Source organism: Linepithema humile, chromosome 3 (assembly GCF_040581485.1).
Source record: "Linepithema humile isolate Giens D197 chromosome 3, Lhum_UNIL_v1.0, whole genome shotgun sequence".
NCBI classification, from domain to species: domain Eukaryota; kingdom Metazoa; phylum Arthropoda; class Insecta; order Hymenoptera; family Formicidae; genus Linepithema; species Linepithema humile.
In genome coordinates, this window is record NC_090130.1 from 3,951,751 (window position 1) to 3,969,709 (window position 17,959).

The 17,959-nt window shown below is 42.1% G+C and overlaps 3 protein-coding genes across 7 annotated transcripts; 2 read left to right on the forward strand and 1 right to left on the reverse strand.

Moving 5' to 3' along the window:
• Positions 1-73: 73 nt before the first annotated feature.
• On the forward strand, positions 74-3,253 carry LOC105676346 (uncharacterized). 4 transcript variants are annotated; one of them, XM_012374143.2, is made up of 3 exons: positions 74-228; positions 1,775-2,117; positions 2,195-3,253. In XM_012374143.2, the coding sequence occupies exons 1-3, from the start codon at positions 199-201 to the stop codon at positions 2,836-2,838; spliced, it is 1,017 nt and encodes a 338-aa protein (XP_012229566.2). In that variant the 5' UTR covers positions 74-198; the 3' UTR covers positions 2,839-3,253. The 4 variants fall into 4 exon arrangements, 1 of the variants encoding a protein (XP_012229566.2); XR_010889469.1 differs by lacking the exon at positions 74-228 and adding an exon at positions 549-569; XR_010889470.1 differs by lacking the exon at positions 74-228 and adding an exon at positions 930-948.
• Positions 2,804-17,685, reverse strand: nes (lysophosphatidylcholine acyltransferase 3 protein nessy). 2 transcript variants are annotated; one of them, XM_067352496.1, is made up of 9 exons: positions 17,359-17,685; positions 15,789-15,896; positions 15,545-15,667; positions 14,772-14,887; positions 14,537-14,695; positions 14,102-14,338; positions 13,701-14,009; positions 13,335-13,617; positions 2,804-5,071 (listed from the first exon to the last, which is right to left on the reverse strand). In XM_067352496.1, exons 1-8 carry the CDS (start codon positions 17,456-17,458, stop codon positions 13,336-13,338), a joined length of 1,434 nt encoding a protein of 477 aa, XP_067208597.1. In that variant the 5' UTR covers positions 17,459-17,685; the 3' UTR covers positions 2,804-5,071; position 13,335. The 2 variants fall into 2 exon arrangements, with proteins under 2 accessions (XP_067208597.1, XP_012229563.1); XM_012374140.2 differs by lacking the exon at positions 2,804-5,071 and having other exon boundaries at positions 10,361-13,617; positions 17,359-17,682.
• On the forward strand, positions 7,259-10,972 carry LOC105676348 (acidic proline-rich protein PRP25). Its single transcript, XM_012374148.2, has 3 exons — positions 7,259-7,555; positions 9,330-9,794; positions 10,796-10,972. The coding sequence occupies exons 1-3, from the start codon at positions 7,541-7,543 to the stop codon at positions 10,895-10,897; spliced, it is 582 nt and encodes a 193-aa protein (XP_012229571.1). The 5' UTR covers positions 7,259-7,540; the 3' UTR covers positions 10,898-10,972.
• Positions 17,686-17,959: the final 274 nt, after the last annotated feature.

The following is a 17,959-nucleotide window of genomic DNA, read 5'->3' on the forward strand; positions in this document are numbered from 1 at the left end:
CTTGAAATTCTGAGGAAGTAAGAAAAAAATATTCCACGGGCAAAAATAATAATACTCAGGACAACGCTCTTCTGCCTCTATTTACTTCCAAATGTACATATCTCGGAAAAGAAAACATATCTGGCTTGACGAAGACGACCTCTAACAATACGTGTGATCGATTAGCAATCGTCGAATATCTAACAAAACGTTCATTCCATGTTAAACATGCTTGCAAGACACACACAGGTATGTAATAGTCGCGCTTTTTCATTTTTCTTTAATCCGTTAAAATCAAATTCACGGTTTTGTGATATTGCAAGGTGCTAACGCGTTTTTCTAATTGTAACAGACTGTAGTTAGCGAATTGTGAAAGTTAATTTCAATTAATCGCTCCACACGAGTGGCACCGCGGCAGAATACAGGCGCAGATATGCAATGTACATTTTTCAAACGGCTTCGCACATGACCCGCCAACGTTATTTTCTCCTCGAGCACTCACTTCTACGCTAATCACGTAGGCGTAATTAGATTCCACCGGACCGGAGGGCATAATGAGTCATAATTGCTGGTAGCGCTCGCGAGTAATCGTACGTACTTTGTTACAGTTCCGAGGTCTTACGAGTGTAACGGCGAGTTCCACACGCGGAAGTGCTGTTATTGCTTTTGAAAATTTCCTTTGCATAGCAAAGTAATTACGCATTCGTAATTGAAAAGGAACACAGCTATATCCGCGTACAACGTGAATAAATGCCGAAATCTCGCTTCTTCAGTTAATCCCAGCCAAGCGTAAAGCGGAGAAGTTTAAACTCGGGACTTTAATCGTCGAGCTATTTCTTCTTCTTTCTCCTTAATGTTAAAAAAAAAAAACCGGAGATACTCGCGACGCGAATAATGACCTTCCGCGCAATTTTCAGGGAAGATCCATTCATGTAATTTCGCCGGTAGTTACAAAGCAATCAGAGAAAGGTATCTTTGTTATATAAGGCGGTCTCATTGTCAAGACTCGCCGTTTTGCAATTGAAGTTTCGTGAATGAACATATGTAACGTATGTGAGCCGCGGGCTAAATAATCCAATACCACGCACGCGGCACGCTCGAGGAAGCATATTAAATTACCGTCCGTTCATCAATACGCCGGTCGCAGTTACGATTTAGACGTTATTTTACGCGATCGCGTACTTCTCGTATGTATATATGATACGAAGCTTGCTCTTCAAGACACGCACGCGTGGTCCATCACAGACCGGTGAACCGCGTCGGTTCCGGCCTGCTTTCGCTTTCGTGGTGTCGAAAGAATGGAATGGAATGAGTCTTAGAATCTGCACGCGCGTACACGCTCGCGTGTGGACGAAGATGGTCATCTTCAGAGCACGGCCGTCTCAATTCCCGTCGCGAGATCGGTAACGATCGTTATTGCGCGACGTTCTGATGTGTCATTAATTTTCAAGTACTCGAGCCGATCTGAAAGTGAAATGTCGAGAACATTGAAAAACCAATGTAGGGCAGGCTTTCGGGTTAAAAATCGAAGAATTCGAAAACGGAAATTGCCAAAATATGATTATCAGCGTATATATTTCTATATAATTTAAAGCTGATATATATTTTTTTTTTAAACGCTTCGACATTAATCGAGACATTATTTTTCAGCGGAAACGATTATACAGAGATATATGTGCTCTGGCGACCGTATTTTGACTCTGATCGGTCGTTTTCGAATTATTTGACAATATTGAAAGACACAAGAAAAAAGTAATCTTATAAAATATCAATGACAACTCTGTTATTCTTTTAGGTTGTGTATTTATTAGTATTAAGCTATGTTACCTTACAAGAGGCGTTTCAAATCAAACAAATACCTGGAACATTAGAGCTGTGTCAAAAAAAAACAGATACTCAAGTATTGAGAACTTTCAACTTATTAACGAGTTTGTTGTGGAACACATTTGACACATTCGACGATGAGTGGATTCGCAAACCAGAGCAAGATAGCAAGCTGGCTATTACATTCTATCATAAATTAAATTTGTCCCCGTTCTTGACGTATATTTTAAAGGACAAAGCATGGAATATTGAAGTTCGGAAGGGAATCTGGATGAAACTTATACTATCAGCTGTACAGATCAACGAGCACACAGGTAAGAGAGAAATTTTTCAAAGAGAATACAATCAATAACACAAAATATTATTTCAAAAACTTGTTCATTTTACGCAGGTGCAAGAAACATAAATGCATTTAAGATACATTGGCAGTACAGGTCATCTAAACGGAAGACGAATGACTGGGATGAATCTTGTATTTTAACTTTCGATGACAACTATGGTGGAATTCACCCAAAAAATGCATCACTCTCGAGGGATGACTTCATTCGTCAATGGCACAAAATTATAACTACCCTCGACCATATTAACACCCAGTCTTCTAAAATCGACAAACACGCTTTAAACACGCTTTTGAACAAATATTCGTCGAAGATAATCAAGAGGAAAACGGAAGATGACGTGGTAAACATGCATTCTTCGTTGGATTTGCAAGACCCTAGCAAGATCGGATTTTCATGGGAAGATTACATAAAAACTCAAATTAAATTAGTAAGAAATCTATTAAGTTCAAATTATGGCAATTTGACGTCCTTAGTCAATAACTATACATCAAGTACTTTCAGGCGCGATAAATCGATAGTCACGGTATTTTATAACACTATCTCCTTTATAGATAAATTCATGAAAAAAAATGTCTTTCTATTTAAGTACGGCCTAGAGTATTTTCTAGAGATACTAGATCTAAAGCTCACTCTTCTAGAGACCCTTTTTGAACAAGACGAAGACCAAGTAGAGCCAAGATTTCAACAAAAATAAAAAAAAGACACGACGAGACTAAGCAACAAGATAAAAATAAAAAATAAGACAAGATAAAAAACAAGACAAAAATAACAAACAAGAATATGACAAGTAGAGTTATAACCATGTAGAAGTATAGAAAAAAATATATATATATAAATGTGTGTATATACGCATAGATTGTTGTACATTGTTAGAAATTAATTTAATCGATTGTTATGTATTATTAGAAATTTATTTTACACAATTGACAGCTGCGCCACTCGTGGATGTAAGTGATGACTTTTCCATTTTTTTCATTTACGAAACAAAGTCGAGCGCGACCAAGTCGAAGATTTCTATTCTGTAGAAATCAGCGGAGATTGTTGAAATTTGACACCACTTATTCTTTCTTATGTAAAATGAAGCGAAATATAATTGTGTCACGATAAAATCTGATGTGTTGCCGATTATCCTTATATTAAACGGGTAAAGTGGTTTTGATCACGGTGTGCCGTTTGAGTTTCCTGATGCTTTCGCAAGTTTTAACGATGTTACACGCGTGTGGTGAAATTCGTACGGTGAAATTTGTCCCGGTAAATCGGGCACGGTGGAGGAGCATTGCCGAACAGGTGTCCCGCTTTATGATCAGAGATATTCGATATACTTATAACGACGTGCAAATTTCCAACGCGTCGTCGAAAATTGTTCGAGCTACGCCTCGCGCATCCAGCTCGATAGAGTTCTGCGTATCTATTACCTCCCGGAGATTAGCGGTATTCGCATACCGCAAGAGGCATATAATCCGTAAGAACACACGTAAGCTACGCGGCGGCGATGTAACGTAGAAAAACGAGATTAATCGCATTCGAGATCGCGGTGAGATTAGGCGAAAGAAGGTGGCTGCACACCGCGAGCGCGTTATATGTGTTCCGGTTTAGCGGTCGGCATTCGCGTTCGCAGTGTGAATCGCATCGTGCCGCGGTGCGCGCGCTGGGTTTTGCAATACAGCAGCAGCGTACTCGTACCGTAATTAGTTTGACTTTCACCCATCGCCGTCCAAGTGGGCGGCCGTAGCGAACCGTGGCCGATCGCCGGGCATCCAGGACCCGGTACCGGCGCGATTTTTCACGCAGATTTTGAAATCGATGCGTGCCGATATCGGCCAAGGGCGCGCCCGAATTCCTCGGGTGAGAATGTCTTTCTCCCCGTCGCCATTACATTATCATACGCGCATACGGATCTCCCGCGCGCGAGAGCTCTGAATCCGCAATCCGTCCGTGCCGAAACATTAATAAATAGATACTCGATAGCCCCGTCAGCCTTGAGAGAGCCGTTGAAAGTTTGGGGATTCTCCGCAGCGCACCGGGTGATTTCGAAAGAATTAGAAGCGTCTCCGAGAGAGTTTGAGAATTTTTTGAATCCTCTATCGACCGTCATTGGAGTCTAAGGGTGGGCAGCGAGAACGGAGTGTTTGTATAATGCGACACAACGCGATTTCGACATCCCCCGAAGATTATATGAGCGCCGTTTTCACACGAAGGCGAAATCCTCCTCCTTTGCCATTTTTACACTTTTAGACGAGACTATTCTTTTGAAATTGCGCTACGGTGTAACGGGCGAGATCGTCCATCGAGGCCGGCAGCTCTGCGCGCGTTTTTAAGCACCCGGCCCTTCACTGCCAGCGCGATGTCCTGGATTATGACATCACACAGGCGGATAATCATATGAATAATGTGACGTAACGCGCGCGAGTAACTCGTGTCCGACAGAGAGGTAGATTTAAAATTGCCAAAGATCGGCGATTACGTCTCGCAAATTAATAGACAAACCTTGATCCATTGTTACGAGAGATCCATTTTCGCTGGGAAAAAAAAAAGGTAGGAGATAGATTGCATACGTTCAACCGTCAATAAGGAATAATTAAGGAGTGAATGTATTCCATTAATTTACATTGTCGATTTATAATGGAAAAACTAATTTATTTCATTGTATAATGCGAGAGAAACAAAACGGCCCGTCACGACTCGATGTGATTGCGATGAGCAGCTTAAGTGAAAATGGCCTGCAAATGTAGGTCTCGCCGATCCTATTATATCCGAAGACGCGACAGCGGGTGAGAGTCATCGAAGGCGGACTTGGAATCTAACCCCATACGACGGGAGGGAATCAGAAATTAAGAACTCGGCGACGATCTCTCCTAACTCTCGGCGCGTCGCGCCGGGTGAAATTCTCGTCTCCAACGGCGACTATTAAGCCGCGTAACTTTCAGCTGCGAAAAGTGTATATACAATATATTATTAATTAGGATCGCCGTCGGTATTTGCGTTTGACGTGTTGCCCCCGCTGTGCCACCGCGCGCGCTTCGTAAGACAGCGATCAATTTTCCAGCGGCTTCCGCGAAGTACAAGTATTAAGTAATCGCTTGGCGAAACATCTTATCGCGCAAGAGTGGCTTAGGATTTATTGAACGCTGATAGGCCGATTATATCGTCGGTTAATTGTTTATTAAGCCTTCATTGCAATTTTTTTTTTTTTTTTTTTTTTTCAATAACAGAAGAAAATAACTGTCAATTGTCGCGAATGGGGCAATCTCGGAGTGGCGCAATCGCCGCCGTTTTGTCCGCGGACTAAATGCACCCGCTTTTATATGTAATAATAAATGATACAGGTGCGCTAAGAGCTGCGTCATACACACACGCGTATATGTAATATTACACGGCACGGGTACGTTCACTCGCGCGTCCAGCGAGCGCGCGCACCCGTACAACAAACGAATTCATACACCCGACTCGCTCTGATACCTTCGCCCTGATACCGTCACAGATTCTTCCTCTCCTTCTGCTCCGTTGCAGCTCGCTTGTAACGCGATCGCGACGATAGCGGCCGAGAGGAAAATGAATTCCGACTCACCGAGGCGCGAACTGCCTTCTTTTCGCACTAAATCAAATCTCTCAGCGTAGCTTCCAGCGTGGCATTACCTGTCTTTCCATACAATAGTGAAAAGAAAAGGAACGGGAGGATTTTAATATCCTTTTGCGCAAAACGCATCTCTAGTTCGTCTCTCCTCTTTTTTTTTTTTTTTCCCTTTCCTTTTCCTTAGAGAGCAATGTCCTTCAGCTCGAGGACCACTGACCCAGATAAGACACGCATGATCGCCTTCGACGGCGAATCGTGTCTCCGTAGCTTCCGCTCGCCTGGCGCGCACGATCATGCGAGCAGGCACGGACGTCCAATAAATAACTCGCCGGTCAAGCGCCCGAGGATGAAATCAGAGTGAAATGCTGCGGCGCGCCGCGCGGCGCATATCAAAACTCTTCCGAGCGGAGCGTATTATTCACGTGCGGAGCCAATGTACAACGCGATGCGTTACGAATGCCGGTCATATCCTTCGAACATGCAATCGCGTAACTGCGACAACTACCTGCCTACCGCCAGGCGACTCGAGAATTCGAGTTCGCCGTACTCGACTGCTCTCTCGCATCTAAAACGGCGGATAATCGCGCGGCAACAAAGTAGGAAGAAAGTAACATTGGGTAACGATCTCATCCGGCAATGGTAATGGTATCCGATCGGAGATAATGAACGCCAGATCGGTTTACAGTAGCCGCTTCACTTTATCCTGGTTCCTGTTCCTCGGCGCGCTACACGTTTTACTACTTTGGCGCGTCCTCGTGGTAAATAATGAATAATTCATTAGTACTCATCGATCGAGTGTAGGTAGTTATGTCAAGAGCGGTTTCGCGACATTCCACGGATTACGATAGCGCGACGAATAACTCACATCTCCACGGCGGTTTATTCGACACCGCGAAGTTAATCAGACATTTAAATCGATTGGGGGAGAGACACGTTCGAATAAAGTAGTAAAATATAGATTTTTATTATCGAGATGTGGCACCGTCCAGAAATATCTTTTTCACACCTTTTACGTAATGCGCAGCTATGCGGTAAGCGTGTTGGTGCGAAGAAAGTGAAAATTATTCCAGTATCACGGGATGATACGATTTTTATTATTTGCAAATTCTAGCGGTTTCCTATTCTCGCTGATCTCTAAATACCTCAGTCTTTCGGTAAAATGCAAATGACAAAAATTCAGCGACAAGTACAAGATATCCATAACATACTTTTAGCACTTGATACGATTAATTGCGCAAAAAAACGAACAAAAAAAATATATTTGACGTTTCATTAATTACTCCGCTTCTGAATTTTGGCCGATCTAAATCCTGTGACCTGTATTTCGCGGACGAATCGCCGATTGGAATGCTAAACGTAATCGAGGAAAATCGCTTTTGATTCCGACGGGAGAAAATTCTCGGCGGGCCACGCACCGACGTCACGCAGTGTCATCGGGCTAAACGGCTAAATTGTTCCGCAAGGCGATGAATCTTCGTTTCGGAGCACTTTCCTTTTCTAGCCGTGTCGCACCTTTGGTCCGCGCGGGTCGCAAACGCGGGGCCGGCCGAGCGCGCCGAAGGAGGCGGCGCGGACGATGATGACAGCGAAGAGAAGAAACCCCCATGAAGAGGCGCCGCGTAACGATACGACGGCGTCCACCTTCCTGTGCCTTCCTTTTCCGTAGAGGTATCCCCTCGGTGGCCTCTATAAAAGTTCGGAAGAGGCTCGACCGCACGCCACACGCGTGAAAGCTCGCAAGTGAAACGCCCGCTCAGACGTTCCTCTTTTTCTACGTGACTTACATTTCGGGAGTACTCTGTATCCGACGCACGCGGGAGAAATGCGGACCGCCGCAGTAAGTAACGCGAGGCCAGATCTCTTTAATTAATCGCTCGGCAAACTCGAAAAGGACTCGCGCTATCCGAAAGGCGATACGCGGTTATCCTTCCCTTTTTTCTTGTCTCTTTTTCTTTTTATTCATTTATTAGTGCGCCACTTCGTGTCTTTCGCGAGTTGAATGCAAGTGACCGCATCGGTGACTTCGATCAAATTATTCGCTCGAGTGGCTCGTTTACAGCGCAAATAAAATACGAAACCATCGCGCTATCATTTATACTCGTCGCGCGTGTGCGAGGAGCGTTTTGCTTCCATCGATACACTTGTGATATTCGATTGCAATTTTCCGAAATCGAACGAAACTTTCATCGCGTTATTAATCGAGGGCGATCGCAGAAACTTCGAGAGCGAACGCGTCTCTCTCGGGATATTCAAGACCGGTTGCTAAATTTGAGCCTCGATTGTCGCAATACTCTTACCGAGTAACGAGTGATCGAGTGACCAGGTGCGCTTTAATGAGACTAACTTTCGGTTCTGGTCCTTACGAAACCACTCCGATCACTTTGTGCCCGCCACATTTTTCGGGCCGTTCGCGCTCTCGCCGACGAAACGCGCACGCTGACAATTCGCCCGAGGAATTTTTAAAAAAAAGTTCGAAACAAAAAACGCCCGCTTTCTACTCGAGCCGTCCCTTGGGTAACGCGCGCGGAGATCTGCTCCGCATCGAATCCGCGCGTTTACATCATCGGTTCCAAGTGGCCGCGTCTGCTTTTTTTTTTTTTTTTTTTTTTTTTAAGCGATGGAAAGTGCGACCCCGTGTTTTCCCGGCGAGAGAAGAGAGGAAAAGTCCCTCGAGCTCCCGAGTGCATCGAGTGCATGTGAATCTCGCGAATTGAATTCGCGTTCGCTCGCGCGCGCGCGCGCTATCGCGAGCAAAAGTAAAAGGGATCCCGCCGCCGTCTACCCTCCCGCTATTCACTCCGACACGGTCTTGATAATTACACCGCGAAGGAAAATAGCGAAAGCTGGCACTGGCTTTCTGGAGTTTTGCGATGCGGCATTAAAGCATGATTAAACGATCGCGGGTCGTTAAGTGAGTAGGAAGTCACGCTCGAGCGAAGTAAGTTATCCCTTACGCACGTTGACGATATCGTCTCTTCCGCGCACGCTAATGGAACGTGCCCGTCGCGCGAGAATTGAAAAACGGCATGCTAAATTAATGGACTCTCTTGTCGCGCGGTGAAAAGATCGGTATAGTCGATTACGAGGTTTTAAGGACCAATTGATTGACAGCCGGGAGAAGCGCGCGATTTATTGAAAGTCTCTAACAAGCGGTTTGACGCGCGAGCGGCACTTGTGAAAACACCGTTACGTATCGCCTCCGTCGAAGATAAATACACAGAAATCGAGCGCGAGTACCGAGTCATCGTCGGAATTTGTATTCAAACGAGTCATTTTAATCGCTTAATTAACGCCTCGATCGCTGAATCGCCGATTTCGGATGGATAGCGATGAATCACACGCGCGAGAAGCGTAAATGGCAAAATGTCCATTACAAATTCGCTGACTGATACGTTGAGCAATATCGTTTTGCGCATTTCATCCGTTCACATTAAGTCAACACGAGCGGTAATGAGGTGATTTATCTTTGCGCGCGCGTTATCGCGAGCGTAATCAAAGAACAAAGTACTCGCGCCAATAATGAATTAAAAATAAATCGCACTTTCATTATCATCGGTTGAAAAAATTATTCTTATCACATGCGATTATCGCCGGCTTTCTTCTCCCAACAGAGCACGATTTTCGTGATCGCCTGTTCGTCGGTCGCGCTGGTGCTCGCGAAACCGGCGCCGGAGCCGCCGGTGAGCTCGTACTTTCCGCCCTCCGGCGGCGGGGGCGGCGGGGGCAGCTATGGACCGCCCGCGGCCAGTTATGGACCGCCGCAGCAGAATCCGGTGATCCACAAGCACGTGTACGTCCACGTGCCGCCGCCGGAAGCGCCGGAGTACAGGCCGCCCAAGCACATACCGCAGCCGCAGCCGCCGCAGAAGCACTACAAGATCGTGTTCATCAAAGCGCCGACACCGCCCACGCCGACCGCACCGCAATTGCCGCCGCTACCGCAACCGGACGAGGAGAAGACGCTCATCTACGTGCTGGTGAAGAAGCCGGAGGAAGCGCCCGATGTCGTACTCCCGACGCAAGCGCCCACGCAGCCCAGCAAGCCCGAAGTCTACTTCATCCGCTACAAGACTCAGGTGACGCTCTCTTTGTTTCTTGTCTTCTTCTACCTTACGATTCAGTGATTTTGGTATAATAATATGCCTAGCCTCGACAGAGATGACACACGTTTTATCGTCTAAATCTAAATGTAATGCATTGTGCAATCTCTAAAAGGCGCAATGTTGGCGAGCATGTTTCGCGTGACAAACGATCGCTTTTAAAGCAATCTATCGAGGTGGGAATTTCGGTTGAACGGAGAACATTTTAATGACGAAAAAGGAAAGTGCGACGCATCGTATGCAGAATATAAATGGCTCATTTTAATGGTAAAGTGAACGAGACGACGCGTCTTTTTTTTCTCGCGTTAATATATGCGCGTGAATGTAAAATGGATATGTGAATGATATCCACACGTCATATATTTCAGGCAGGCATGCGACCTCATTATTAATCGATCACCTGTTCATGATTCGGCTATGAAAAAAAAAGTTGCCAAGGTGATTGCCATATCGGTGATTTAAATAACTACTGGAAAGTTTCTCAAGGAATTGTTCTCAATGTTCGGTGCGAGAGCAAGCTCGTTGAAATTTTCACAACAGAGTCTCGATTGGTAGCCATTAACTTGTATTGTACACACTAATCGCTCTATAACTCTTTGTTACAAAAAATATTTCGTTATACACGCTGCATTCCGCTTAGAGAGCTATAAATAATCGGATCGAAACTCATTCGCTTGCCGGCCGAGGAACGTTCTTCTACAGCATCAATCGAACTACTGAAAATATCTCTAACCCTAAAAAGTCACTTCGAGTCGCTCGTCTGCCAGCTACGCTAGATATGTGTATCGGCAAGATTTCAATAATGCGAATACAAGATTAAGCTAGTGAATTCTACGAATTGCAATCACAGAAAAGGCCACGGCCGCTCGCGATAACATGCGACGGACTACAGTATAAAATTCATATGTATGTATATATATATATGCGTATTTCATCGTTCAGCTTATCCCTTACGTGTTTATTTTTATGCATTACAGAAGGAGACGCAAAGCGGCGAATACGGCCCACCAGGGCAACAGCCGGGACAGCCCATCGACAGTTACGGAGCACCACATCCGGGTCCCAGTGGGCCGTATTAGATCGTCGATTCGACCGTATCCGAAACTCGGCATCTTAGAGATAGTTTCTTTTTTTTTTTTTTTTCTCTACGAGAACTACTTCCCGATCATTTCGCAATGACGTGTCGCGAGCGCGAATCCAGCGAGTTTTCATAATCGTAGGAGGGATGTATATATTGCCAATATCTCGTAAGATAGGCCGCATGGTGTTAAAAGGTGCTTAAGAGGCGGACGCTTCGTGCTGCTAAGCCTACTCGTGATGTCGAAGTGTTCTCGAACGACTGACCGAGTACACGCGGAGTCGGCTCTCTTAAATGAATAATATAAAAACAAATCGCTTTATATCGAGACATCGATGTTTCTTTTTGTATCTTTTTAAGAAAATAATCGTAAATATACATTTTTTTTTATATCAAACAACACACTTCCAGTATTATTGATCACCTCGTCGCCTTTCACTCTCCACTAATTTTCGCTTCGCAGTCTTGCAATCCGCGTCGAGCTTCACGCTAGTGATACGGTATGGAGTCAAACTTGTGATCTAAATCGCACCCCCCCCCCCGCTACTCTAACTACCTTATCTTTTTACTTCGAATAATCATCTAGCAAGTTTGAAAACTCTCGAAAAAGTGCCTATTGCTCGCGCGTCACTATCTGTCGCTTACAGTTCTTGCAGTTGCTACAACGATAACGATTCGAAGACGTTTCGGAACGTGAGATGCCAAAGTAAGATTTTTGCAGGTATGCGATAGAGCGCACTTATTTAAAATATTTTGCGTTAGCATTAATTAAGTACAAGACGAATGATCAGCGATTCTTAAAAACTGTCATAATTCGTGCGCTCGCGTTTATCAACTAGATAAAGGTATCGCGTTAAGAAAAATCGGTTTAAATCGCTCTACAGCTTCAATCCTAACAAACGCTATCGGCGAATCAATATGTGTACAACAGTAGTATTGTATACAATATAATTCCTGACTCCTATACATTCCTGTACGCTATTTATTCAAGTATCTAAAACTTTACAAACCCGCACGTGACTATGTCACGAAGGTGCCGGACTAGCCGTACCTTCGATCGATAAATTAAGGTCATTAGGCGAAATATAAATTGTTTATCTAATTTGATCGCTCGCAAGTGCGAACGATAGAATGCCGAGAGATCGCAAGATATATCAATATCTGAACACTTCACTTATATCGTACTGGTATCTGACTATTCATTCAATTTCGATAAGAGCTGTGTGCGCAATAAGAGTGGCTTACCGCTTGGTAACGTGAATAGGTAGATCGTTGTTACTTTCATCTACGAAAATAATTGCGAATGTATAAGGTAAGGTCGAAAATCGCTTTTTCCGAACAATTTATGCTATATATCGATATTAATAGAGCGTGCGTATACGCGGTAGAAGATAAATACCCGACTAGAGTTAACGGTAATTTGTCACTCTCGTATTTACATCCATGGTAAAACGCGGTTAACTGTATCTGAGGCTGAGAAGATGCAACACTACGGTAAAATAGATGCTTCAATTTCAATCGCGTATGGTATGCGTATCCCTGATCGTTTTGCCTCATCTCGCACTTGCAATCACGGTGTTATTCTCCTATTTGCCACATATTCCTGAACATACTTTTCCGAATGGACTTATTTCGATGAATTCATTCTTATTGCAATACCTAGACTGCAATGATTAGACTACTAACGCATGACCTCTGTGGAATTGTGGCACTTGCTTAATTTCAGCAATTGCTGCACTTATACATCGCTCGTTCTTATCACTATAAAAGTCTAAGTGTTTAAACATTTGCGCTTTAAATTGCAAGACTTTGAAAAGTGCTGATTAATGAAAGATAAATAGCACTTCAATCATTTAAATATGCTACACTTAGAAAACATATATAAAGATACAAAAATATTGTGTTACACGAAAATACTAAAATATCTAAAATTATTAGAATTTCTCGAATCTGTAAATTGTAAGATTAAAATCGTGGAAAATTCGAAATATAGGCATCCAAAATTAATGAAATTTTTTTTCTAAATAATACATTAATTTATAAATCAAATATTTCTAATAGTATTATCCTTCTAAGCAGGATATTGCAATATCCTTCACCATTTCGTTTAAACAACGAATTTTGCAAAGAAACTTTTCATTAAGATTTCGTCTTTATAAGATGCTTAAAAGGTAGAAATTGATTATATTTTAAACAATATTCAATTATACCATGAAACGCAGCAATGATGATAATATTTTTCTTTGTCTTTTATCTTCACTGGGATACGCGCTATCACAATCTCTTTAAAACGCTGAAGACTAGTGATAGTGTAACTACACAAAAATCGTCATCCGTTGCGTCACATCACAGCTGTACGTCTTCTTAGATATCGATTTGCAGCAAACAAATACGAGGGCAACGTACCGATAATATTACAGTAAAAGAGATTGTATCACCTTATTCTTGGTGCGATCGCTGACGGTTGTGTTTCTGGCCAATCATCCGTTTAATGTACGGTGCAAGGAACAGGTAGAATAGGAAGAGCACATGTCCGCAATAATATACACTGCCGTAAACTTGATTATATCGTGGATACGAGAGGAATACGAACGATATGAGGGCGTATCCCATGAAAACAAAGCTGTAAAGCTTCAGAAAGATCCAAGCGAGTAGACGCGCTTCCCATCGTGTTTTTAATAACGTTTGCACTTTCTCGCTGTTCTGTAGCGCTGGTCCAATCTAGAAAAAGGAGAGCCGGAAATTAGTTTGAAACTAGCAATTAGTCGAGTTTCTCTGTTTACGAGTCACAAACGCATACTTACATCTCGTTCGAAGTACATTATAATAAATTCCATGAAGAAAGAGTGATAGTAACCGGAGTGAAAACCGTGCCAGAGAGCAAGGAAGAGTAGCGTCATTATTTGGCTGTATATTTTTGAGCCGAGAAACTTCAATCTTTTGTAGATGTACTCGGCGCACCAGTGATTAGTGTTTATGTTAAAAGAGAGAATGTAATGATTGAACTGCGTGGAAGTTTCGAATGTTCGCAATTTAACATTCGCACAGCCGTCCCATTTAATACGACCCTCCGAGTCTTTTCCATTGTGCGTCAGACCGAAGGTAATACACACCTGAAATCGTCGAATAAATAGGTCAATAAATCGCGATTTGTTGCGCGTATAGAAAGTGATGAGCGTTACAAAGACATATTTCAATTATATACCCCTTCGGTAATCAGCCAGACGCTAACATATTTGTAGAGATTGATCCGGCCCCACAGGCCTATGAGCAAGCACTTCTTTATTAAATTTAGTTTCTGGAATGACGGTTCAAAGAGATATTGATCGGAGACGTAAAGTGTTCCGATCTGAAACACCGCCACATATATGAATCCAATAAAAGCGCGCGACAATCCCACCGACACGCAATCTGGTAGCTTGATGGCGCCAGTTTGAGGATCCTAAAATACAAAGAGTATTTGTGTGCTACTTATCGAAATAAGGTCACATTTTTTGTTTAATCGTGCAGTTTACAGCAGTTTAATCATGCTGTAAACTGCTGTAAACTGATTAAACAAAAAATGTGACCTTACAGCAGTAATTAGAGATAAAACTCGTAATCGATTTCGATAATAAAAAACATATTTTTGCTAACGTACACGTTCTGCCAGCCGACCATTGACGTAATCCAAATAACGTCGCATGCTGAACTGTGGCCCTATTAGAAATGCGCCGGGAAAGTAAGCATACGCCGCAATCTCTAGCAGCGACGGTCGTTCCTTCAAGGTTACCTGCTTCTGGCTATCAGACAGTTCCGCCTACAATATGATCAGTGATTGTTACGCCGCAAGATGAGCGAGATAGTGAAATTATGAAAAGAAATAGCGTTCGTACGTCACGTTTTTGACCATCCCATAAATTAAATGCAAGTCCTATTAACCTAAGGGTCAACACGCATTGCGGCATTGTCCATTTTATATCGTACTCTTGGGTACTGGTAGTGTAATAGCCTGTGTTGGAAAATAATATCATTAAAATACTTTGTAGCCCCGAGAGAATCGCTCGAAAGGAAAAAATGTAAATTTATGTATATTAATATATTAAAAAAATGTAAATTTATGTATATTAATATATTAAAAGAATAAATAGCAGAAAGAATAAAGCACTATTTAAATAAATTAGAATTTAAAAGTTATTTATACTTAAAAGTTTTGTAATGAATTTCGTAATAAATTGAAATTATTTTTAATTATTTTAATTTATGTAAATGTTTGCTTTTTCAACAAATAATCAAAAAAATGCAAAATAATGTAAAATTAAAACTCATATAATTAATTCTTTGTTTCCATCATTATTCTAATATTTTATATATCTTATTGGAATGCAAATCTAATTGTAAACTGCAAACAAGATCATTTGCAGCTAGCAACGAGAATTCGAACAATAATACGGCAATAAATACGATCAAATTGCCTTTTTATTTGCATATTCTGTAAATTGCAACGATAATATCGCTATCGTTACGAGTATCATTCCGCAGTCATTAGACGATACGTTATACTTGCGCAACGACGCGCAACGATAGCGCCACGATCGTTAGAAAGTTACAGAGTAGACGTGTAGAAGTTGTTCGTTTTGATAAGAAAAATATCTTCTGTATACTTTACCATAAAGTAGATACATCATGTTGAAGAGAAACGTCACGATGACGGATAGCCCGGTACTGCCGAGAATTGTCAAAATTAGATACGTGGCACATACCGCCGTTGATGAATGAAGTATGTTACAATCTGTGAATCATAATTATCGAAGTTATTTTTATAAACAGACAAATAAACAGACAAATAAACAGACACTTGTAATTTGTGTGCTATTCTTCGCAAATAAAGAGATATTGTTCAATCAAATTACCGTAATTCCAATAACCAATTGACAGACCGCATGCTATGAAAAATAAGTGCTGACGAATAGGATCTTTGCCGTACAGCGTATATCTATGAAGAAGAGCAACAGGAAACCCTGAAATCAAATAATTAATTTTATATAGTCGCTATTCTTCGCATTATTATAACTTATTATCAATTATTTCAGTAATTTCCGTGTTTTTTCTATTTCATTATTTACGTATATTAATTTAAAGCAAGAGTAATAAATTTTATAATAATAAAATATATATTGTTATCAAACTAAACACAAACAAGACTAAACTCCACTTTATCCGATTTATAATAATTATGATCATCTAAAACAAACTTTATAATTAAAAAACGACAATAGTTAATTGTGAAATAAATGTAGCGAATAAATTTTATATCTAGAAAAATTTTAATTATGCGATTGTCAAAAAATAATGACGTATATACTTTGTGTATACGTTTTCAGATTTATCTGTAAAAGAGATTATCTCTTCGATATTTTATCTTCTAATAAATATTAGTTGCATGTGTGAGAATAAAATTTAGAATAAATAATTTTAAAAATTAGCTTTCTCAAATTTTAGTAGATAAAATATCGAACGAGAAATAATTATACAAAAATGAGATAGTAGATAAATCATACCATTCCTGTTCAAGTCATTGATTCTAATTGCAAACAGAAATTGTGATATTCAACAAAAATTTATCTATATCTTTCTTTTGCATTAGAAATCACCTCTTTATCTTTTTTTCACATCATAATTTCTGATGCCTTTAATTATCCTTTGTTTCTCGTATGTTCGCAAACATTATTTTTTCTACCAACAACACTCAACGCTATCGCAAAAGTGATTCATTTATTCGTGTGACACATTTAAACTTAATTAACTTTGGACCGAGGAACAGAGGCAGAGTTTATTAATATAAAATAGACCGCACCTGTTAGTCAGTAATGATATATAACACAAAAGACTTATGTAATACGACGCATCGTAAATAAACACATGCATACACACGCACGCGTGCTTTTTCTCTCATCATTCTGCTTGTATGCCAAGTAAGTACATAATACAATCACGCGTCACTGAGCTGAAACGAGCGGTTGTCAGTTTGCTGTAAACAGAATAAAGTATAAATGTTTCCCTGTACAAACGCACGAGATGAAACAATGATAGCGTCATCGTCGCGTTGAAAAAACTGAAACTCGCGTCCGCGCACATGCTTCGCAACTCGTCGTTAAAGCGAGATGCAGTAGCTAAAGAGCAAAAGCGAGTAGAGTTAACGATTAGATGAGTAACCTTCATAGGGACAATTACGCTTATAGATTACCATTAACTATGTACACGATGCAACGCGTAGCGGAACAAAGCGAGGGGATGGGAGAGGGGGGGAAGGCGATCTCCCAAAGGGGATATAGAATGGAGTTACAAGGGGGATGGTTGCACGTTGGAGATCAAGCGGAGTTATGAATGAACGCGAATCGATTTTGTCAGAGTAAAACTTGCGACAAAAAACGAGGCAGACGTCGAGAAACAGACATTCGCCGATGAAGGAAAATGATTTACCTAGCAAAATAGAGACGAGGAGACGCAGCGCGGCCTCCGGTGCACCCACCAACGCCGACAATCTTGCCAGCCCACCCGGACTGTACGCCGTGCTGTCCATGACTGACGATAGTGCGTGGCCGCATGCACAGTGGCGTGTCGAGTTTCACGGCAATTCCTAGATTCTCCGCTGCTATTTCATGGCCGCGGCTCCGGTACTTATTATCAGCGCGACAACCGCCACCACGCGCGCGTCGACCGTTTACTATCAAGCTCGCTCGGAGTGCTTGGAACGCCCGCGGCCGCCGTGATTAACCTTCGCCACCGTCGTCGCCACCATCACCACCGATCGTCACCACGTCTGTTGCCGCAGCAGCAGCGGCAGCAGCAGCAGCGGCAATCTTCACATTACAGCTGTTCCAACGTCGCTGTGTGCGACACGGGGTTGGGATGCGATGTCGTACTCGAAACGATAGACGATACGATTATCCGCGAGAGCATCGTCGTTCATGCGAAAATGGATTAGGGCAATGGATGACAATCGAGATCTCGCAGTCTAAAACGTTTCGAAATACCGTGAAGCTAGCCCTGCGACCGCAACTTGCAATATATCGCAATTATC